This window comes from Eschrichtius robustus, chromosome 10, assembly GCF_028021215.1.
Source record: "Eschrichtius robustus isolate mEscRob2 chromosome 10, mEscRob2.pri, whole genome shotgun sequence".
Lineage (NCBI taxonomy): Eukaryota > Metazoa > Chordata > Mammalia > Artiodactyla > Eschrichtiidae > Eschrichtius > Eschrichtius robustus.
This window is the reverse complement of record NC_090833.1, coordinates 65,421,918-65,447,535: the sequence shown is the minus strand read 5'-3', so window position 1 is coordinate 65,447,535 and position 25,618 is coordinate 65,421,918. Positions and strand designations below refer to the sequence as shown.

At 34.6% G+C, this 25,618-nt stretch overlaps 1 protein-coding gene across 9 annotated transcripts in view; it reads right to left on the bottom strand.

Moving 5' to 3' along the window:
• CCDC171 (coiled-coil domain containing 171) overlaps positions 1–25,618 on the bottom strand; it is a 365,291-nt gene that overhangs the window by 149,645 nt on the left and 190,028 nt on the right. For all 9 annotated transcript variants that reach the window (XM_068551775.1, XM_068551774.1, XM_068551781.1 and 6 more), the window contains 3 exons: positions 12,796–13,022; positions 12,113–12,295; positions 8,933–9,118 (listed from right to left, as the gene is read on the bottom strand). In XM_068551775.1, the coding sequence (XP_068407876.1) occupies positions 8,933–9,118; positions 12,113–12,295; positions 12,796–13,022 (596 nt within the window). The remainder of the gene's footprint in view (positions 1–8,932; positions 9,119–12,112; positions 12,296–12,795; positions 13,023–25,618) is intronic.

The following is a 25,618-nucleotide window of genomic DNA, read 5'->3' as shown; positions in this document are numbered from 1 at the left end:
CCCATATTAAATAAAGAAATGTTGCCTAACAAAACTGCCTCAGAAGTATAGTAGCACTAAAGGTACTATCAACCAGGTCAACAATATAAAATATCTCAGGAACAGATTAGGGGAATGAGGAAAAAATAAAAATAAACAAATCTTTAACTTGTTCTACTTTTTTCCATACCACGTTTCCATATTCATTTGTCTATAGTCCCAACAATAGAGAGGTGTGCTATATCTAACTAATTATAGTTCTTGCTTTCAAGGTACGTCCCCTTCCCTGACATAAGAGTTCTTAAAGAACTTTATAACTATTAAACTAGTTCTATTCATTCAAGATCAGCAATAGGAAGAGCTTGTCTCTCCTAAGCCCTTTTGCTCTAAAAGGTTTCTGCCTAATGGAAAGACTATTACAGTTAAGTTTTGATTTCCATGCCTAATGGGTCTGCTAAAGGCCTAGATACACCTGCCCTCTACACCAGCACTGTCCAATAGAACTTTCTGTGATGACAGGTATTTTCTATATCTGTGCTGCTAATATGGCAGTCACTAGCCACATGAGGCTACTGCACACTTGAAATGTAGATAGGGTGGCTGAGGAACTGAATTTTTAATTTTAATTAATTTAAATAGCCACATGTGGCTAGTGGCTACCATGTTAGTGTAGCTCCAAACGCTAGACTCAATTACATATATTGGAAATACTACTCACTAAAAATACGCTTATTCTGATTCTCAGCTACATGTAACTGATTCATAGCTTTTGTCTCACTCCAATACCTACTCCATCAATCTGGGTAACCTGAAAGATAATATGGGCAACACATCTAAAAATATGACCTCTCCATTTCCTTGGCCTCTTCACGGCCTCTACTTAATCCCATTCCATACTCAAACTCTGAACCTTATTATCCCATAACTTGTTCTGCATCCAAAAGCACTGATTCAGGTAGCCTGCTCTCTGATATCAAACAAATATCCTTTCATATTTACTGTTTAACCATAATGATCAGTCTCAAAGGGGCCCTCCAATTATATTTCTACTGGCACATTGGTCATATTTCTATGGTTGACTTGGTCTCCCTACCCTCTACAATGACTATTTCAAATCTACTCTACTCTCCAACTGCCTTCCTCCTCCAAATTCCCTCCTTATTCAAAGCGTATGAGTTTGCCTCCTTCACAAAGAAAGAAGAAGCATCAGTGAGGAAGTTTACTAATCACTGCCCTCATCTAACCCTCTCTTTTTCTACATATATAATAAGGAGTTGTCCCCCCTATCTAAAGCCAACCCTCCACTTGTACTCTGGCTCTTATCTTTCCCAGGTCTTCTCAAGAACTTTACACCAGTGGTTCTCAGAGTGTGTTACCCATAAGGTAAAGTATTGAATACTGTCCAAAAATAAAGACGTGTACTACACAAAATGCTAAAGGAAGTTCTTGAAGCAGTAGGAAAATGATACTAGATGAAAATATAAGTCATAAAAAGGAAATATGGTTCAAATATGGTAAATATGTGGGCATTGATGAAAGACAATTGTTTGCTTATTTTAATTTCTTTAAAAATCTACTATTTAGGGACTTCCCTGGTGGCGCAGTGATTAAGAATCCACCTGCTGATGCAGCAGACATGGATTCGAGCCCTGGTCCAGGAAGATCCCACATGCCACAGAGCAACTAAGCCCGTGCGCCACAACTACTGAGCCTGTGCTCTAGAGGCCGCGAGCCACAACTACTGAGCCTGCGAGCCACAACTACTGAGCCCACGTGCCACAACTACTGAAGCTCACATGCCTAGAGCCTGTGCCCCACAACAAGAGAAGCCACCACAATGAGAAGCCCGCACACCGCAACGAAGAGTAGCCCCCGCTCGCCACAACTAGAGAAAGCCCGTGCGCAGCAACGAAGACCCAAAGCAGCCAAAAATAAATAAATTAATTAATTTTTTTTTAAATCTACTATTTAAAGCAAAAATAATAACAATGAATTGAGAGATTCATAACATATGTAAAAGTAAAATCTATGACAACAACAATGACGAGAAAAGGAGAGGATAAATGAAAGTATAATGCTGTAAGATTCTTATGTTATACATAAAGCGGTATAATATCATTTGAAGATAGACTGTGCTAGGTGAAGGAAGCATATTATAAACACTAGAGCAACACCTAAAAAATAAAACGAAGAGGAATACCTAATTAGCCAATAGCAGAGTTTTTTTTTTTTTAAACTCTATTTTTTTTTTAAATACTCTATTGAGTATTCTGAAAAATATTCAATACCTCTAAAGGGCTAGGTAGTAAATATTTTAGGCATTGCAGGCCATATGGTCTCTGTTGCAACTCTAAGATTGTAAGACAAAAGCAGCTATAGACAACATGTAAATAAATGGGCATGGCAGCATTCCAATAAAACTTTATATACAGATGGTGGGCTAGATTTGACCTTGGGTGATACTTTGCTGATCTCTGACCTAATAAATTTACCCCTTAATAGCTAGAAAAAGAAGAGAAAAACTAACCCAAAGTGTAGAGAAGAATGGAAATAATAAAAATAAGAACAGAAACAAGTATCATAGAAAACAAACAATAGTGTAAGTTAACAAAGCCAAAATGTGTTCTTTGAAATGAACAACAAAACTGATAAACCCTTAACTAGAGAAAAAAAAGAGAGAAAGAAAGATCACAAATTACCGGTTTAGAAATAAATGAGGGATTACCACAACAGATCCTACAAACATTAAAAGGATAATAATGAGGGAATTCCCTGGCAGTCCAGTGGTTAGGACTGCGTGCTTTCACTGCTGAGGGTGCAGGTTCAATCCCTGGTTGGGGAACTAAGATCCCACAAGCTGTGTAGCATGGTCAAAAAAAAAAAAAAGAAAAAAAAAGGGTAAGAATGAAGTATTATAAGCAACTTTATACCAATAAATTTGATGTCTTACACAAAATTGACAAGCTTATTCTAAAATTTGTATGGAAATTCAATGGACTTAAACTGCCAAAAGAATTTTTGAAAAAAAAAAAGTGGAAAATTTACAGCACCTCAAAGATATGAACTATAAGACTTCCTATAAAGGCACAGTAAATAAAACAATATAGAATTAGCATAAAGACAGACATACAGATGCCTGAAACAGAAATAAAGTCCAAAAGTAAATAAGTAAACACACACAGTGATTTTCAATATAGGGGCCAAGGTAACTGAAGAGAGAAAGGATCATCTTTTCAACAAGTAGCACTGGAACAACTCAACGTCTATTCAACCCTTACATCAAACCATATATAAAACTTAACTCAAAATGAATCACAGACCTAAAGGTAAAAGCTTGAAAAATAAATTTGCTAAAGGAAAACATAGGCAAAAATCTTTCTGCATCAGGGTAGGCAAACATTTCTTATGTAAAAGATAAAAATGAACTGTAACATTTAAAACACTTCAAAATTTAAAACTTCTACTTGAAAGATACTGTTAAGAAAATGAAAAGGCAAATCATAGAATGGAAGATAATATTCTCAATACACACCTGACAGAAGACTTGTACACAGAAAATAGAAAGAATTCTTGCAATGGAATAAGAAAACAAACAACCCAAAGTTTAAAATATCAAATGATTGGAACATATATCTCACAAAGAAGACATATGAATGACTAATAATAATAAGTATAATAAAAGACGCTTAACATCATTAGTCATCAGTGAAATGCAAAATAAAACCAAAAAAGATACCACTACTCACCCACTAGAACAGATAAACTTAAAAAGACTGACAGTGCCAAGTATTCGCCAGGATATGAAGCTAATGGAACTCATATTCCACTGCTATTGGAAATGCAAAATCGTGCAGCCCCTTTGGAAAAAGACTTTGGCAATTTCTTAAAATTTTAAACGTACTCTTACCATACAACCCAGAATTTCCACTCCTAGGTATTACCGAAGAGTAGTCAAAACATGTGTCCACATAGGGATTTGTACAAGAATGTTCTTAGCAGCTTTATTCATAATAGCCCAAAATGAAAACAATCTAAATATCTATCAAAAGGTGAATGGATAAACAAATTGCTGTATATCCACAAAAGGGAATACTATTCAACGATATAAAGAAACAACATAGATGAATCTCAAAAATGCTACCCCAAATGAAAGAAGTCAGATACAAATAGTACATATTGTCTGATTCCATTTATGTGAAACCCTAGTAAAAGCAAATCTAATCTAAAGTGATACTGGATAAGTGGCTGCCAGGCTAGAGCAGGGAGAGTGTGAAAAAAAAAAGGGGAATTGAGCGGAAAGGAGTACAAGGAAAATTCGGGGGATTAAAAAAAAAAATGTCCTATATCTTGACTCTGGTGGTACTTACACATATGTATACCTTTGTCAAAATGCTCTGAGCCATGTATTAATATATTTTTTCCTCAGCTAACTTTCAATTCGCTAGTATCTTTTCACTAATGTCTACCCAACGTTCAAATGGTTCACTGAGTTTTTTATGTCAATGATTATATTTTCATTTCTTGTCTTATATCTACCCATACCTTATTAGAACATTTAAAAAACACTTAAAGTATCTTTTAAAGCACCTGCCAGTACTTTAAGTATTCCTACCACCTCAGATGTAAATGTTCTCATCTGATGTGCAACTCATTTCTTTACATGTTTTGTAATACTGAATTTTGCATAAAAGTCTTTTGTGTGTTCTGTGAGCTACAGAAGCATTCCTCACCGAATATTTTCAAGTTTACCTCTAAAAGGTCACACTGGTTCTACAAGGATTGGGCCATTTTGAAGATAATTTCTCAGCTGAATCCTTGGACATAAAAGTAGCATAAACTAAGAACCTACATCCACGTGTAGCACAGCCTGGAGTTCCAATTTCTTTGTGACTTTTTTCCTACTCCGTATCCAGAGTAAATATCAAATCCCCTGTAGCTGGTAGGTAGGGGCTTTCTAGGCCACATTTTCACAGTAGGACAGCCCTTCCAGACCCTAAGGTTCACAAAGGCAGCTCTTTTCTAGTCCATAGGGCTTGAAGCCTAGATTTCCCTAATGCTATGATTATCAACTTCAGCCTCCAAATAGGTTTGCACACCCCAATGAGCCATTTAGACTTTACCTCCTCTCACCATTTGCTTTTAGATATCCTTTTTATTTCTAGTACATGAACATTTTTCTCACTTTGTTTTAAGCTTGGCTATATACCCCACAATTCATTTGTTATATCTTATCCAGTTTCTGCTCCACATGTTTGGAGTGAGAAGTCCTTTCATGATAGCAAAACCTTGATACCAAAAAGTGACAAGGACAGTATGAGAGAGATAAATTACAAGATGATTACGATTAGGAACACATATTTAAAAGCCATAGGTGAAAAATTTAAAAACTGAGCAAAGTATTAAAAAAAGAAGTCATCACAACCAAATTGGGTTTATTTCAGGAATGCGACGCTGGCTTAACATTAGAATACTTAATAATGTAATAATTCTAGGGTCAGCAAACTTTAGAGAGGAAATATTTTAGCCTTTGTATGCCACATGCAGTCTGTCACTTATTCTTCTTTAGTTTTGTTTGATTTTTTCATTGTTTATGATCCTTTAAACACGTAAAAACAATTCTCGGCTCACAAGCCATATAAACACAGGCTATGGGCCATAGTTTGCCAATTCCTGATATATTTCAACTTGCTAACAGAGTAAGAGAGAAAAATCATATGATTATCTCAGTAGATGCATAAAAATGTATTGATAATATCCAACATCCATTTATGATTTTTTAAATTGTGCATAATCTAGGAAGATAACTCCCTTAACCCGATAAGGATTATCAACTTATAGCAATTTATAGCAACCTATACCAAACTTCCTTCTTAATGGAGAAATGTTAGAAAAATTCTTGTTAAGGCTGAGAACAAGATAAGGATGCCTGCTGTCTCTACTTCTCTTCAACATTGTATCCTAGCCATTACAATAAGGAAGGGAAAGTAAATTAAAGGATTAAGGTTTGAAAAGGAGAAACAAAACTGATACTACAGAAGAAATAATATGATGGTCTACATAGAAAACCCTATAAAGTACAGATAAAGTATTATTAGAATTTACAAAGAAGTTTAGCAATGTGGCTAAGATTAATGTATCTCTTTATTCACAATCCGGTTACTTGGTTGAGTTTAGTTTGCAGAAGCTCTTGAAGAAATGTAATTAGGCAAGCTCCCTTCCAGAGAAAATTTCATCTTAGTTTCTACTTAGACACTACTGACCTGAGATTACAAAACCCCAAAATGTAAACAGTGGTGTTGTTAGATAAGTTATGAGTAACTTGTTTTCTCTTCTTTATTTTCCATATCTTCTATTCCTGATCTTATTTTGTTTTTATACAGAAGCAGCAGCAATACAGTTTATTTTTTAAAAGAAGTTATACACAGGACACACAAAAAAACTGTGTTTAAGTATTACTGAAAAGCACAAAAGAATATTCATCAAGCATATACTTACTTTTCAAACAGTATCTTAATTAATTCTCATAAAAATTCTGTAGCTTTAAGTATCATGATGCCTAATTTTGCAGAAGAGGAAACTGAGGCTCAGAAAGGTTATTTGCCCAAGTGACAGTACTGGGATTTGAATTTGAAAATACTTGTTCCAAGGCCAGTGCTTTTTCCACTGAACCACACTGCCGCCCACAAGACAGCGTTTTCACATTACCACCTGCTAGATCTAACTAAGAGATAAGTAATTAAACAATTCTCCACTCCTGACAACAATATTTAAGCTACTGACATTTTAAAGAAATTAGTATGGACAGCTTTTTTATCTGCTGATAGATACTATACCTAAACTCAACTACAAGCTATTTCAAAAAGAAAAGACGCCAATATGAGTTAAATGCTTTTTCAAAGCATGGCTAATTACTTTATCTATTAATGGGACATGAAGCATAAAAATGTTGTCCAGTGACCAATATAATTATAAAAATGATCAACCTGACTAGCAATCAAAGAAATAAAATTCAAGTAACAATTATATATTGATCAAATTGGCAAAAAAAATTTTTAATAGTAATAGCCAGCTTGGGTAAAAAGTGAAATTCTCATGCATTTTAGGAGAGAATGTAAAAATCTGCTGTAGGCCAGTTGATAATACTTACACTTTAAAACACATGTGGCTACAGACCTAGTAATTCTTTACCTAGGAATTAATCCTGAGGAACTAATTGCAAAATGTGTATAAAGATTTAGCTACAGGGCTGCTTATCTTAGAATTATTATAATAGCAAAAAAGAAAAAAATAATAAAGAAAAGGAAACTGAAATAAATCTAAATCTACCTAATTAAACTGAGAACTTTGGTTAATGATTTTTAATACATTTTTTTAAAAACTACATCCCAGTTTCAACATTTACAGGTGAGGAGACTCTGAGCAAGTCCATTGAACTCTCTCAATTTCATCGAAAAGAGTGAGAACAATAATAGTACCAATTTCATAGGGGTAGTTTAAGAATGAAACAAAACAATTCATGTAGAAACCACAGCACAGAGCTTGGCCTATGTATGCTGTCCATCAGTAATATAGTTAATGTCGTTGATTAGGAAGGCAGATATAAAATCTGATTCCCTAGGTTTGTAACTTACTAATGGTTGTGCAAGTTATGTGCCTCTCTGTATCTCAGTTTTCTCTTCTATGAAATGAGAATAATCCCATAGAGTTTGTGTGAGGATTATATGAGATAAGTATTTACAAAGTATTTAGCCCAGTGCTTGGCAAACAGGAAGCTCTCGACAAATTTTGACTTTTATTATTAGCATTTGTATTAGTATTGAATAAATATATATTATTTTTATAATAAATTATATACCAACTCTGAGTTGTTTACTGTATTAGGTATGATACATGATACCTACTATATAGGCTGTGTTACATCATGTTGGTTTTCCTGGAATTCGTTGTTCCATTCCAGTGTGTATAACCTCACCAGTAAAAATTTTACACATACTATAATCATAATCTATTATTCTATTACATCTTATAGCCAACATTTCCAAAAGATATCATAGTCCTAAATCCATTAATGAAGTTTTCTAAATGACAATTATTTTATTGTAACTTCTTTTTTCCCTTCTAAACACCTTTCCCACAAATAAATGACAGGGAGACCAACTCTTTCTAACCAAATCCCCCTCCTCCTCAAACCCACACTTAATATAAGAATCAGAGAGACCTAGACCCAAAACCTTTCACATCCAAAAGACATGTGGATTTTCAATGTCTGGAGGGCATAAAACAAGAAAAAGAAAAGAACTAAGGACAGGAAGAAATGAAGATAAGTGAAACAAAGAATAAAATTATTACTGGAAAAATCTCTACTTGGTTTCCAACCGGCAAAGCCTACTTCTACATTTTCAATACATGTGAATGCAAGCTTGGAATTGAGGTCCCAGAACCATGCTTCATTGCATCCTTGTAAGTTCTTTTTCTTTTTTTAATAAATTTATTTGTTTATTTATTTGTTTGTTTATTTATTTATTTATTTAATTTTTGGCTGCATTGGGTCTGCGTTGCTGCACGCGGGCTTTCTCTAGTTGCAGCGAGCGGGGGCTACTCTTCATTGTGGTGCACGGGCTTCTCATTGCGGTGGCTTCTCTTGTTGTGGAGCATGGGCTCTAGGCGCACGGGCTTCAGTAGTTGTGGCATGTGGGCTCAGTAGTTGTGGCTCACAGGCTTAGTTGCTCCGCGGCATGTGGGATCTTCCCGGACCAGGGCTCGAACCCGTGTCCCCTGCATTGGCAGGTTGATTCTTAAGCACTGCGCCACCAGGGAAGTCCCATCCTTATAAGTTCTTACAGAATAAAATTTCATATCTTGGGATCTCTTCCCTGTTCAAGAGATGCACATGATTCCCTCAAAGACCCACACCTGGAAGAAATAAACCCTTATGCAAGGGATGTTTTCCTACCTTAACAGCTTCTCCAAGAGTTTGGTTTTTGTCAGCTTCCTCACTGGAATGTAATTCAAGCCTATAATTCAACTCCTGTAGTTGCTGTGCCTGCTCATTCAATAGCATTTGAGCCTGCTGTTCCCGTAGTAATGCATTATTCAATTCTTGACATGCACTTTCAAACTTCTCATGGGTGATCAATTTCTGAACAAAGCAAAAAAATTTTAATTATAAGCTAACTGCATTGTTGTATCATTTAACCTTCAGAACTCTATTTGCTAACATAAAAAGTATAATACAAACATTTCTAAGTATCTGATATATGACAAAAGTACAATTCGTTTTTCTTAATTTCCTAAGTCAGGATAAAAAACATCACTCTGATTTTTTTTTTTTTTTTTTTTTTTTTGGCCGTGCCGTGCAACATGCAGTTCCCCAACCAGGGATCGAACCCATGCCCCCTGTAGTAGAAGCGTGGAGTCTTAACCACTGGACCACCAGGGAAGTCCCACATCACTCTGATTTTTAAAGCACAACAGCTATACTCCCAAAGTTATCATTTTTAGTCAAATAAAATCTCAAGAAACATTCATGTTCTAAGTAAATCCATAACGCTCGGTTTAAATCTTGATACATGAGCACTTTTTATAAAGATAACGATGTGGGAATTAAAGCTTTTAACAAGTTCAAATGCTTTTAAAGGATTACCTGAAAGTCTGTGTTCAGCGTATGTTACCATTCAGGTTTCCCTGGTCCAACTACCCCTCCTTGGAGAGTCCTTACCACACCATACCTCTCTCACTCCCACCACCACTCACACTATTGCCATCTTCTTGTATTTTCTTCACAGCCATTATCATTATCTAAATTCACCTCAGATAGTTGTTCACTTTTTTATTGCCTGTCCGCACCCTTCCACCGACCACACATTTAAGGATGTGAGCTCCACGGGGCAGAGACCTCCTTCAGCTTGCTCACCCATCACACAGAGGAGTGCCTGGCATTCAGTAGCTTCTCAGTAGGTATTTGCTGAATAAAAGAATATCTATTCATATATAAACACCTGCCAATAAAACTCTGCACAACTTTTACGATATCATGACTGCATCTGCTCTGGAATAACTGACAGTTCTAGAGAGGGGCCATCTCTTAAGGGGTATGGAATCCAGGACAGGACATACTTGTATTATCTCCTGTGCAAAACTCTTAAACAAACAAAAATTAGTTACAACAAATGGCAAGAGACACCTTGATCTTGAGGTACAAAGAACAGAAATGTTTCACAAATGGTAGGTAACCTGAGAAATATATGTGGAAAACTAAAGGAAACCACGCAGGTCTCTTAATCACACTAAGTGTATAGAAATCTATTTAAGACATAACTTTCCCATTGTTGAAAAGAATTTGAGGTGTCAGCTTTTTAACATCCCTCTATTCGCTAATGGCACAGCACTTCTCTGGGTCTTGTGAACAAGTATTTTTGTACTTCTTCCTTTTACTTGTTATGCTGTTTTAAATTATCACTCCTTGCCATCAGAACATTCTGTTCTTTGCAATCCACTTGGCCTCTATAAATGAAGATCCCCATCATTTTGCAGGACTTCTTCCCACTCTTCCAAAATTTTTCCTTTACCTAAAAACTTAGCTAATGTTAGCCTTTCTCTTGTCCATATATCCCTCCCAGAGACTGGCGCAATTCTGTTCACTCTTCTGTGACTAAATAGGGTCAAACAAGTATAGCAATGAAGAATAAGAAAGAGATAGTGTGTGAAAGCGGTTGTATGGAGCTTAAACCAAAAACAATAAAAAAGATCATGGGAGTTAGCTATTAAAGAACACCTGTCAGTAGATGATCATGGGAGTTAGCTATTAAAGAACGCCTGTCAGTAGATGAACATGATATTCCAAAACAGCGCAGGTACTAAATCACTTCTGGTGGGCAGGATGTGTCCCTTTATGTTACAATTTTAGATGAACTATAAGAAGCTATTTTGTTTGCCTCCTGTATACTTCGCCTGAAATAAATGAAAGATGATGGTTGCAGGCACACTCCCTGATTTTTAAAGAGGAAAATAGCATCATTTTCCCATCTATTCTGTTTTTAGTAAAATGATCCTTTATTAACATAGCTGGATGTGAACATTAACCACTTTAGTGAAGTGGTTAAAAGTTTGTGTTTTGGAGTCAGAATACCGAGGTTCAAATCCTGTCATTTCCACATACTAACTGTGTGACTTTCAGCAAGTTACTTAGCTGTTCTGTGCCCTACATTCCTCATCTGTTAAAAAAAAAAAAATGGATAATAATATTATTGAATTATTATTGATATGAGAGGACTAAATGAATCAACACCTTAAAGTGCTTAGGGCCAGTGCCTGATACATGTTCAATATGATCATTAAATGTTAGAAATCATCACTTTATAACTTTATACTACATAATTGGATGTCAAATATAAAAATTACATACATCACTCCTTCAATTATTATTTCAATTAATCCTATTTTTATTTCTACACTTCAGTGGAAGAAATTCACACTAAACATTTCTTGGAACACGTTCTTTGCTCTTGCTGCGAGCCAGTTACTCAACCAAAGTTTATTTGCCATAGCAGTTAACCATCCTAACTACAGCTTAATCATTTTATATACTTTCAGTCACAGTATACATTTTAACAGGGCTATAAGCTCTGCTGACACAATCAGTACTCCGTTAAGCATCTGGAATAAATCTTTTTTTTCAATGTTTTTTGAGATGATTTTAATGATGCTGTGCTTTTTATTTAATTGACACACAACACTGCTTAAGTTTAAGATGTACAATGTATTCATTTGATACACTTCTAACTTGCAAAACAATTACTACTGCAGCCCTAGCTAACTCTATCAAGTCACATAATTATTACTTCTTTTTTGTGGTGAGAACATTTAAGTTCTAGTCTCTTAGCAAATTTGAAATGTATAATACAGTACTGTTGGGGAATTTTAGAAGGGAAGTTTTCTAAAGAAAAAGAAATTCTATTAACCCATTAATTTGGGATTTGATTATTTGAAAAAGGAAACATAATAAATAGTTAAGGAAAACAAACATATATATTTGCCCTGTGATATTTTATATACATATTATATGTATATAATACATATTTTATATCAGAGGAGAGCTCACCAAAGCCATAGTTTTTAAATCATATATACTTACTGACTGCTTAGATTCATTTAACTGCATCTGAAGACCCTGGGTTTTGTCAAGCTCCTTCTTCAGTTCATTCACATTTCGTTTCATTTCTGTGACCTCTAAGCGTAGTGAGCGGCGCTCCACTTCTGCTGTGTGCAGTCTTTGTGTAAATCCAAATATTTGCTTCTGTAATGATGCTGTGCTTTTCTATTGTCAAATAAGAGCAATTTTACAAAAAGTCACTTCATATTTACTAGTAAGTCCATAGCAATGGTCATTTTACCAAATTAAATGTAACTTAGGTTATACAGAAAACAATACCAGCTCTTACTAAAACTTAAAGTGAAAGCTTTATTTTTTTATGTGACCAATAATTTGCCTTATATGAAATGAAAGATGAACAAATGAAGAAAAGAAATAATCTAGATGGCTAGAAAACAGAAAAGATAATTGTTTATGTCTCACACAATTCTGTTGCAGTATACTCGTACAGAACAGTTAATTCAGAACTCATGCCAGAACTTTTGTATTTTGATATTATGGACACTTATTTGGAAGTTCTTTTATTTATCATATTAAACTATTACATGAAATCTAAAAGAAATCTACCTACACTCGTGTACAACTAATATAAACTACAAATAAATTTGATTCAGAATTAAATTTACAAGTCCTCAAATCCCTATTTAATGAAATTTCATACATACCAAAATGGGCACATGGCCACGTAGACCGTATTTCAGGGCCAGTGTGTTTACTTTATGAAGTCCACGGGCCAGCCTCTGAACCAGGGAATCTTTTTCCACATATGTAATACTCCTGTTGCTGTGCAAAGGTATACTGTCCATTACCAGATTAATTTTATCCATGAGTTTTGCAAAAGAATTCTTGGCTGCTCCTATAAGCAAATGTCCACAAATTCTGGAATTTGGATCTTCAAAGAAAAAGAAAAAAAGCACAGAAAAATAAGAATTGTCTCTTGTTCATTTCACAACACTGCCAGTCACAACACAATGAAAATATTTTCTCAGTTATATCATTCCCATCCACCTGTAGTAATCCATTCAAGAAGTCCCCACCTATATCAACTTTCACTATGTAAGAAATAGCCCACCTACTAAATAATGTATCTAAAGAAAATCTGCATGTATTTACAGTATGTCATTCATACTGAACACTATGACACTAAAAAATCATCATCACTCCTTTCTTTGTTTTAAAACCTAACAAATTCATTTTCTATTTACAACTACTGAAGCTTATTACCTTAATGTCACACTATTTATATTCTCAGACGAGAAAATATAACTTGCCTTATTCCAAGGCAATTAAAATTTTACAACTACAATTACTCATTTCCCCGTAGGATTTTGGTAATCATCCCTCTCATATAATGGACTTACGGTCCCAGCATATCCAACATGGCCTGCTTACTGCTAGATTCATCAGGTCTGTAATTAATAATTGTATTTAATGTTGATAAATAAAATTGTCAGTGTTCTTTATACTAATTGGTATTCCAAATAATGGTTAATAGGTTTATTTATGCCTTAATAAAAGTCGTGTAATTTAGTTTTCCCCCTGCTAGGCAGGTCTTAATCTGTCATTACTTGTGTTACAATACTATCCGTGTAAAATGATGAACATGGAGAGACTCCTTAAATTCTGTAGTATACCACTCTACATTTCAAGAACCTCTGCTGTTGGGAGTTAGTTTAAATCTTATCTTTATATCATAAGCACAAAAAGCATATTTGGCCAGTTTTATCCAAGAGGAAAATGTTCCATAATTCTAAGAACACATGGCTCAACACTGAAGAGCAGCACTGACTGAGAAGGTGATCCATCAGTGGTTTTCTATGTCAGAAAAAACCACCTCACAGAAGCTAGATAAAAGCTCATTGTTCTAGGAAATTTTCAGGAATACAAAAATAATAAAGTTTTCACAGATAAAGAGCCTTTAGAAGCAAAAATCAACTATAATTAAATTTTAATGAATAGTGGTTTTTTACTATTTCACAGCAATGTGTTGTATAGACACTAACCACTCTGAGAGGTGAAATTAAGTGGCAAGATAATTCCATAAGGCATTCCTTTGAATTTTTAAGAAGTGGGAAAGAGGCATACACTCTAAGTTCCTGACTGCTACTCTCAATGAATTACAGAAAAAGCACTAAATAATTTTATGCTTTGATGAATAAGAAGTATTTTTACGATATACTTCACATCATACAGTATAGAGTACAATTAATTCAATATTAAATAAATGAAGAAACAAAAAAAATCCTCTAGTGACATAGTTATAGAATTATTTGTATAATGATACAGAAGAGAAAAAAATGTCACTAAAATTCCTCATGTCTAAACTTGTCTAGACTAGTTAAAATGTTTGACTTGTTACATTTAACAAATTCTTGTTTATGCTAAATACATTTGTTAATCACTTTTCCCCTATCTAATAGCATGTCTTTCAAGAAAGAAGAGGACTCTATGTTCTGCAAATACCTTTTCCAATAGAAGGGGCAATATTGCACATCTAAGGTTAAAATCTTCAAAACAAATTCACAGAGAATTGTTTCGACCAGTAGTTCTAAACCTGTGAACTACAGATCTTGAGGCAGTGGGGGGGGGAGGTTGAAAAGTTATTATAAGAGTTCCACCACTTTCAACTGCAGTATTGTCATTTGACCTTTATTTAGTCCTAAAAAAAATGTAGCATGAATAATATATGCTTATGATGTTGTGAGTGATAAAATTAAAAGTCCTTCAAAACATTGCAGAAGTCAACTGCTGCTAAAAATACAACTAGTGTGTGGGAAGAGCAGTCTACAATGTGTTTTCTTATTAAAATGGAATCCTCACACTCAGATTGAGAAAAACGCCTTTAATGAAAAAAAGGGAATAGTCAGTAATTACTTAATTAATATGTATGTAAATATGTCATTATTTAATTTAATAATGTGAGTCATGAATATAATAATAATAATAATGCCTAATGGTAATAATAACGTTAGAAATGTTAATCACGAGTAATGTTAACTGCATTAAAATTCGACTCAGTTCTAGACAGTTGGGAACATTTTCTCATCCTTGACACCTCCATCTTTCTTGCCATCTCCCTCACATCCAATCACATCACATTTCTACCATCTATTCAATTTTTTCTGTGATCATGGCATTGTCTCACCTATGTTCTTACAAGGGTCTCCCTACTCTTCTCCAGTCATTTCCCCTCTTCTCCAGTCATTTCCCCTCTTCAATCCATCCTCCACCGTAGAAAAAATGACTTCTAAAACACAAATAGGATCTTGTCACAACCCCTGCTTAAGCTCCAATGAGTCTCTTCAGATCTGGGAATAAATTTCAAACTCCTTAAACATGGCTCATAAGGTGCTACATGATCTGATCCCTGCTTACTTTTCCAGGAGCATCTTTCACTATTACCCCTTTCATGTACAACTCCTTTCAAGGGACCCCAACACATCACAATCTTAGAGCACTCTTCTGAGCAAAAAAATGCCTGTGTCTTCAAAGAGCTGTAATTTGAAAATATGAATCAGTTTTCAAACTTGGGAGCCAATCATTAAGGTAAGATTCAAAACCGTGTTCTATCTAAAGATGAAACTAAAAATACTATGAAAAGAAGCCCAAAATACTATTTTCAAAAAGTAATAAGAGAATGTCTTACCATATTTTAAAACTTCAAGAAATACTCATGAAAAGGGCAGTATGATACCGATACCAGAAGAGACAGGAAGACTAATGGAATTGACTGGAGAGACAGGAAATAGATCCAAGTACATATAATAAATATATACTAAATGGCATATCTTAATTCACTAGGTAAAAGATAGATGATGGAATTAAAACGTAGTGGGACTAGCTGGTCATCCATACACAAATAAATATTATTAATTTCCTCACTACTTCTCTGGAAATAATTCCAGATAAAATCCAAGATTTAATGTAAAAATCAAAAATACTAGACCAAAATATGAGCAACACCACCTGAGGTGAGGCTAGCCTTCCTAAATAAATCACCAAAAGAGAAACCATAAAGTAAATGATTAATAATGTTAATCATATAAAAATGCACAAACAAAATTAAAATACAAACTGGAAAAATTATTTACACTATATGGCAAAGTGCTAATATGTGTGATACACGAGGAGTTCTTATAATTCTATAAGAAACACACACACACCCATATATGAACATAATGAGATAATTTGTAAAAGAATATGAATGGGTGTAGAACAAATGAAAAGATATGCAACCGAACAGTCAAAATTACAAATAAGAAATGATATAGTTTCTTTTGCCTTTCAAATCGATAAAAATAAAAAAGATTGTTAAAACTTCATGTACCAAAGGCACTATGAGAAAGCCAGAACTCTCAGTACTGTTCATGGGAGTGTAATGTAAAGCAACTTTTACAAAAGGCGGACTGGCAATACTTTCCAAACATAAAATATGCAAACTCATTTCTGAGGAGTTTAGCCAAGGAAATAATTGCACAAGTATAAAATGATTTTATGTACAAACATGTTAATTATAGCATAGTTTATTATAATATTAATTAAAATAGTAAAAAAATATGAAAAAATGCCAATATCCATCAACAGGGAATTTTCAGAGTAAACTATATAAACAATGAAATAGTATGTGATCAAATAAAATTAATGATGTACACCTACCTTATTGACATGGAAAGACATTTATTATCCAGTGAGTAGAAAAAAAATTATGATGAGGCATGATTGTATGACTCCCTCATATAAAACTGGGTGTGTTCGTGTGTATACCTGTTGGTACACATGTCTGGGAGATTTGTAGAAATCATTAAAGTGTTAAGAATGACTGGGGGGCTTCCCTGGTGGCGCAGTGGTTGGGAGTCTGCCTGCCGGTGCGTTCGGGCCCTGGTCTGGGGGGATCCCGCATGCCGCGGGGCAGCTGGGCCCGTGGGCCACGGCTGCTGAGCCTGCGCGTCTGGGGCCTGTGCTCCGCGGCGGGACGGGCCGCGGCAGTGGGGGGGCCCACGCGCTGCGATGGGGGGTGGGGTGGCCGCCGCTTGCTGCGGCTTGGGGGGGCCCCTCGCGCAGGGGCGGAGACCCAACGCAGCCAAAAGTGAGTAAATAAATAAATAAAATTTTTTAAAAATTAAAAAAAGAATGATTGGGGATGGCCTTTTGGGTGATTTTATTTCTTCTGTGCAGGTTTCTGTACTGTGTGAAGTTTTTATACCAAGCATAAACACTTTTCCAGAAATAACAAAACTATTTTTAAAAGCACTGTATACTGTCGTCCTCATTCATTCATTAAACAGCTAGCTATAGGGCAACTCATATGCATGAAGGCACTGTGTTAGGCAATGTGGAGAGGAGATCTATAACACTGATTAAGAATCAGTAGCTCCTGTTTCTATCAGTGTTATTTATAAATAATACTATAGATACAAATGCCCAATAATAGAACTACTCAAAAACATATCTTGATTTAGACAAATGGTATTTAGGGAATGATCATCAAAAGCAGGGGTTCTTGGACTTCCCTGGTGGCGCAGTGGTTAAGAATCCACCTGCCAATGCAGGGGACACGGGTTCGAACCCTGGTCCGGGAAGATCCCACATGCCGTGGAGCAACGAAGCCCATGCGCCACAACTACTGAGCCTGAGCTCTAGAGCCCGTGAGCCACAACTACTGAGCCCATGTGCCACAACTCCTGAAGCCCATGTGCCTGGAGCCCATGCTCCGCAACAAGAGAAGCCACCACAATGAGAAGCCCGCGCACCACAAGGAAGAGTAGCCCCTGCTCACTGCAACTAGAGAAAAGCCTGCGCGCAGCAACAAAAACCCAACACAGCCATAAATAAATAAATAAATAAATAAATAAATAAATAAATAAATAAATAGTATCCGGTTTTTAAATAAAGCAGGGGTTCTTGCTCATTTTTTGTCCCATGTATACCCTTGATAGCCTAGTAAAACCTATGGATCCCCTTCTTAGCATAATACTTTTAAACATGTTAAGTCAAAATACATAGGGTTACAAAGGAAGCAAATTTTATTAAAATGCAGTTTTCAAACTATTTTAAGTTTTATTATAAATATATTATGCATAAGACAATACATTTAAAATATAGACTGAAATTTTTTTAAAAGACATAGCATGGTAAAAGTTGTTGCTTAGCCAAACTAAGAATATTGAACTATGAGGTGATCTTTATGAAGGCATCAAACATGTCATGCTGGACATCAAATATTTTTATATTTTTATTTTTTTATATTTAGAAGTGATTAAAATCCTGATCCACAAATATATACTGCTGAAAATGTAATTAAAGTTCCTATAGTTCACTTTACAAGGCATAGGTAGGCATCTCTCAAAAAATACTAGAGTACTCCAAGACTCTTAAATTCTTAACGTATACACACTACTATATGTAAAATAGACAACCAACAAGAACCAACTGTATAGCACAGGGAACTACACTCAGTATTTTGTAATAACCTATAAGGGAAAAGAATATATATATGTATAACTGAATCAATTTGCTGTACACTTGAAAATAACACAGCATTATAAATCAACTATACTTAAATAGAAAAGTAAAATTTAAAAAAAGAAAACCTATTGTGGAAAGTTTTTTGTTCAAAAGTCAGTGAGTTCATCTTTGGCTAGGTAAACTTATTCAATAAGTTTATGTCAGAAAGAAAAACGATTGTGAATCTATGGTTCAAATTTGATGCTATGAAGATAGAAGGAACTTAAGTAGCACTTTTGAAAGAGTTCTAAAGTGTTTCCAGGTGCTTGCAGGTTGCGCTTTCAAAGAAATAACAGAATTTTTTACTTAGGGAATATTGGAAAGCAACATAGACATGAAGAATATAGAAGCTCAACTGGATGGATGAACAACTACTAGGTGTAGAATTGTCCTGATACATGGCCAGCTACATTGCACCAGCATCCATCTGTACATAGCAGACTGTGATTACATACCATGTATGTGATGAGTCTCATGATTACTGATCATCAAAGATGAGCATAAACAGTATCTGGAGATAGCTGCAACAGCTGTATTACAACTTGAAAATATCTGTAATTCCTATTAGTAAATAAGTCACCATGCTGCTAATATTATCATGGTCTGTCATCACCATTCATAATTGAAGGAAATGTTCATTAATGGTTAGTGAAACAAGATGTAATTATTTTCCATCCAAGTCCACAGATGCTCCCCCTCTGAATTCTATCCATGGACCATTTTGAGAAGGGTTCTATGAACCCCAGATTAAGAGATCCCTTATCTAAGGAATATACTACACAATCATAAAACTATATCCTTCAGCCTCTACTTCTCCGTCAACTTAAATAATAAGAAAGCTGCATACCTGGACTACTCCACTCAGAGAACCATAATATAATATGCTCTCAGTTTTCACTGAAGACAGATATAAGCAACACTAACAAGAAAAAAACTTCTGCATCTTCTATGAAGTAGCTTTTAAAGATATAAACTGTGAATGTTATTCAATATTTTCAATATGATAATCCATGTAATAAATTCCTCTTAGGGTTTAGTAGCAAAAAAAAGTATTAATGGTTTGCTCTGTATGTTTGGAAAAATACGAGAGCATCTCATATCTGGGGAACAACAAGCAGCTCAGTTTAGCTGAACTGTAGGTTTATCAATGAGAGTACAGGGAGGTGAGACTATACAAATAAATGAGAATCAGATCAAGAAAGGTCTTGTATACCGAGTTAAAGTGTTGATTCATAAAGTAGGAAATGAGGAACAATACGGCTGCTGATACAAAGATATGTGACAAACCAAGCACTACCAACGTGCAATAATAACTCGTTTAAACCCTTACAATAGCCAATGAGATGGTACGATTATTATAGCCATTTAAAATAAGTGCGAGAAAAAGAACAATGAAAAATGGTACATAGAATGACCCAGTCATATTGGAATACACACAAAACAACTTGAAAGAAGTATACACAAATATTAATCATACTCTCAGGGAGATTACAAGAGCTATCTTATAGTGATATTTTACAAATACCTGTAAGCTGCCATAATTTTTTTTCTGGAACAAGGTGGAGGTTTAAAATATTTTTAAATATACATGTATTATTTTAGAATAGATCTGAGAGGAAATTTTTTCTTTTTTTCCTTTACAAAAATCTTAAAAAATAATTGTGCCGTTTTGTTAGACAGTATCTGGATATTCAACTAAATCTTCTAAGAAAAGGCTCTTAAAAGTTTTCTACAAACTGCCTATAAGTTGCAAAATATGTTAAAGCCTCATATATGTTTCTTAAAATAATTTTGATTTTCTATATTATTTTAACAAATAAATATATTCTATGAAAATTGTGACACTGGAATTTTACAGTCATGAACACTTCCAAGGATAAATTATTCATTCAAAAATTGTTCTTAAGAATGATAGGCAAATAAATTTTAGTTTAGAAAACAAACATTCTTTCACATTTTCCATATGCTTGAAAATTCTCAGAATAAAATGTTTGAAAAAATATGGGAAAATGCAAGAATAATAATTTTAAAAGTCACAAAATAAAAGTCAGTAAGTTAAGTGTGGCTCAAAATAGACACTAATAGCTCAAGTACTAAAAATGATCCACGGGTCAGATTGTACTTGTTTCAATTTCAGATATGAGTGAAATTATGTGTATAACAAAATTCTCTAAATTACTTCTTCTCACACTTTACTGTGGTTATAAATCATCTTGTTAAAATGCAGATTCTGGCTGAATAGCTCTGGAATAGAGTCTGAGACTGTGCATTTCTAACGCCCCATAGTTAATGCTGATGCTGCTGGTCGACAGCCACACTTGGAGTAACACATCTCTTTTTATTCTTTGTTAGGATCCACTAAAGCCTTTAAGTTTTAAAATATATACTAATAACTACTTATTAATACAAATATCTTTACTTAGTGCTTTGAACTTCCTAATATGAAACCTCAGTGTTGTGCCGAATACAACCTAGATTTCTGAGTTTTACCTGGAAGAGCTGCTATGACCTCTACAAAGTTAACTCAAAGTATACGATGAAAGAAAGCTATGAGTAGTAATAGCAGGGGCATGTATATTTGAGTCATCTATCCTCTAGATAATTAAAATTCAGTTATAATTGAAATGTGTAAGAAAATGGATGAACATTCTACTCATAACCATCTACTCCTGTATTTGTTCAGAGATATTTCAAAGCAAATCAGCACAATTGTTTCTATCTCGAGAAATTCAGTCTGAACAAGTCATATAAAAATGCTCAGCTATCTATAGGGTTCTTTAGTCCATTCCTATAATGATTGATATCCCAGCCCTTCAGTGGAAGTAACATTCTCCCCTGTTTGAGGTAAATGATCTCTTGCAGGCACACCATTTGGATACCTGGAAGAGGTAATTTATCTCAAGTGGGCAAACACTTCAATGAAAGCAAGAAGGTTGCCACCTGTCCAGTATTTACAGAGACAACATGGAAACTGGGGTCTTTGCCCACTGCCTGTAAATACATCGTCAAAGTTTAAGAAGGCAGCAGTGGCATCTACCTTTAGCAAACACGTCACTTTCTGAGCAATGAATTCAAGCTACCACTATTGAACTTCCAGTTTCACAAAAAGGTATAAACTAATATACAGGTCCCACTGAAATGTCAGTGCACAAAAAAGAGATAACACAACATTTATTGGACAATTACATATACAAGGGACTTGGCTGAGAAAGTTACATTTACTCCAAATAACTCTATGAGCTAGGAACCGCCCTTAGCCAAATTTTACAGATGGATGAAGAAGGATGAAATGATTTTCCCAATGTCACACACATAGTAAGCAGTGGAACCCAGATTCAAATCTAGAATCCAGGTTCTTAATCCATATTCTACTGCATATCCGACATGTTTCATTTTCTATCCTAGACAATTTTAAAACTTTTCTCCTAATTAGTTAATAGTATAATTCAGAACTTACTCTAAAAAGATAAGCACCTAACTTTTCAAAAGAGTAATTTACTGATTTTTTTTTGAACAATGATAATATGAGAAGCAATAGTTACTATTTAATATATTAAAAGCTACTACTTGCTATTGCCATACATGTACTAGTTTTCCTGGAGCTAAAAAGAAAAAAGTGAAAATGAATGAGATAATGCCATTTGCAGCAACATGGATGGAGCTAGAGATTATCATGCTAAGCGAAGTAAGTCAGAAAGAGGAAGACAAATACCATACAATATCACTTATATGTGGAATATAAAATATGATGCAAATGAACTTATTTACAAAATAGAAACAGACTCACAGACAGAGAAAACAAACTTATGGTTACCAAAGGGGAAGGGATGGAGGGATAAATCAGGAGTTTGCGATTAGCAGATACAAATTACTAGAGATAAACTAGGTAAGCAACAAGGTCCTACTGTATAGCACATGCAACTATATTCAATATCTTGTAATAAACTATGATGGAAAAGAATATGAAAAAGATTTTATTTCTATATATATGAATCACTTTGCTGTACATCAGAAACTAACACAATATTGTAAATAAAAAGAAAAAGTAACAGTGATGCCATCAATATGTAGTCCTGACATGTAATATGATTTAAATTTTCAGCAAGTTCTTCAAAAAGAAAGACAGAAGGAACAGAGAAGAAAAATCAGAGTTCTAAGAAATATCCTCTTTCATTTCAGAATTTTCACATTTCCTAAATAGACTTTCCCAAGATTTTGCCATTTCAATTTCCCACATGGCTGAAAGAATTAAGATACTATTCATAGTATTAGATGATTCAAGGGACAAGGAATCAATTGCAAATCAAAGCTGAACTGATATTCTTGATACCTGCCCTATGATGAAAACCTCCTTTTGTAAATTGGTTAAATAGATGAACGAATGCCCAACTGATATATATTACCCAGACATTACAATCATTCTCTAGAAGATTATTAACAGAAATAGAGAAAAATCCTCAAAAAGTATGATATTTTTTAAACTATAGCTATGATAGTATATCATAAGCAAAGCACAGCATCACTTCTGTGATATTCTTGCTGAAAATGCATAAGCTAAATCTGATCATGAGGAAACAAATCAAAATTAAGGGATATTCTAGAAATAATTGGCTTGTAATCTTCAAGTTCACAAGGGTCAAGGAAAAACTGAGGAACTCTTCCATACTGAAGAAGACTAAAGAGACATGACTAAATGCAACACATAATTCTAAACCGGATCCTCTTGCTAAAAAAGACGCGGTTGGGACAAATAGGGGAAGTTGAATGTAGTCTGAATGGTAGTAATGTATCAATGCTGGTTTCCTGATGTTGATCATGGCACTCTGGTTACGTAGAAGAATGTCTTTGAAATACATGCTGTAATATGAGGGAGTGATGGGGCATCATGTGAGCAACTTGCTCTCAGACCATTCAGGAAACAGAATTCTCTGTTGTGAACTACTTGCAACTTTTCCATAAGTTTGAGGGTATTTCGGAAAAATTTTTAAATGAAGATATTAAAGAGTATGTAGCCTATGATATCATTTATATCATTTGTTAGTCTGCTAGTGGATGGCTAGTAGGTGGCACGAAGGAAGGAAGGAAGGGTGACTGGATAGAGAGAAGAAGAGGGATAAAACAGATTGGAAGAACACATAAGAACACATAAAAATGCTTACATTAACTATCCCTATATGATGGGAAAATACGTTTGTTTTTGTTTTGTTATTGTTCTCTGATTTATTTCTTTTCCAAGTTTTCTGAATTGACCTGTTTTCTCGTATAATGGAGGTAGTAGAAGTGGAGGTAATTTGAAAAAAAAGAACAAACAAAAACAATCCTCTCTACTGCAGATGTTGATTAGCTGATTCATTCCATCCACAAACTCTTCCTTCTCTTTTGTCAATCTCCAGGTAGCCATCTAGGGAGAATCATGTGACCCAGCTCAGGCCAATGAAACAATAGCAAAAGTCTGCTGGGGAAGCTTTGGGGAAAGCTTTGGCCTTCCTGATATAAAGGGATATATTCAGCAACACATGTCTTCATATTTTTAACAATTTTCTTGAGATATAATTCACACACAATATAACTTACCCATTTAAAGTGTACAAATCCATGGTTTTTAATATAATCACAGTTATGCAGCCATCACCACAAGCAATTTTATAAAATTTTAGTCACCCCCAAAAGAAACTCCATATCTATTAGCAGCCACGTCCCATAACCCCCAACCCCTCCCCAGCCTTAGGCAGCCCCTAATGTACTTTCTGTCTCTAGATCTGCCTAATCTGCATATTTCAAATAAATGGAATAACATGCTATGTGATTTCAAATAAATGGAATCATATTATATACAATCTTTTGTGACGTAGCATATTGCTTTCATGGTTCATCCATGTTGTAGCAAGCATCAGTACTTCATTACTCTTTACGGCCCAATTATATTTTATTGTTTGGATATCTGTCCATTACCCATTTATCAGTTGATGGACATTTAAGTTTGTTTCCATTCCTTGACTATGCATTATGCTGCAGTAAACATTCATGCACAAGTTTTTGTACATATATGTTTTCATTTCTCTTGGATATATACCTAGAAGGAGAATTGCTGGTTCAAATGATAACTCTATGTTTAATATTTTGAGGAACTGCCACTCTTTCCCAAAGCAGCTATATCATTTTTTATTCCCACCAGCAATGTATGAACGTCTTCACATTGTGTCCCTCCCTTCTCCTTCCTGCACAAATACAATCCTGATGCCTAAAAGTAGAGTGACCAGCTTAAAACTAGGAGGCATAAACACGAAGATGCTAATGGCTTAGCAGAAAGACATAGTCTGGATTTCTATCTACCTCCAGACTTACTATTTGGGAGGAGAAAAAAAACCTTATATGAATAAGCAACTCTAAGTGGGGGTCTTCTATTAGGTACAAAGAAAGCAAACCTGTGATGCCCCCAAACATCCAATGTCATTATATTCAGAGGAAGAAATTTCTTCCTGATCTTTATATGTATACTAATTTATAACAGAATCATGTTTTAACAAGTTGGAGCTGTATGGGATGTGTAAATGGTCTTGAAATTTTAAGATAAACTAATGTATTTTCATTTTATTTACTCTAAATTTTTATGAAATTTCTTCATTATTATTCAGTTAATGCAATAAATCTTAATAAAGACTGATATCTGAACTAAGAAAAGTAAGTGAAAGAGTAAACAAAGGCATTCTAAGCACTTTACAAATTAACTCATTTAGTCCTCTAAACTCTGCTCTAGGTAATACTTACTATTCCCACTTTACAAATAAAGAAACTGGGAAACAGAGTTTAAATAACTTGCCCATGTCATGTGGCTAGCATCAGAGTCAGTATTCAAAGTCAGGCAGAATACCTGCTTAACCCTACACTATGTTGCCTCCACTGTACAGCAATTTAGCAATTTTAGAACAGAAAATTAATCAGTAGTCTAAAAATGTATACAGGTAGGTGTGTGTGTATTCATGT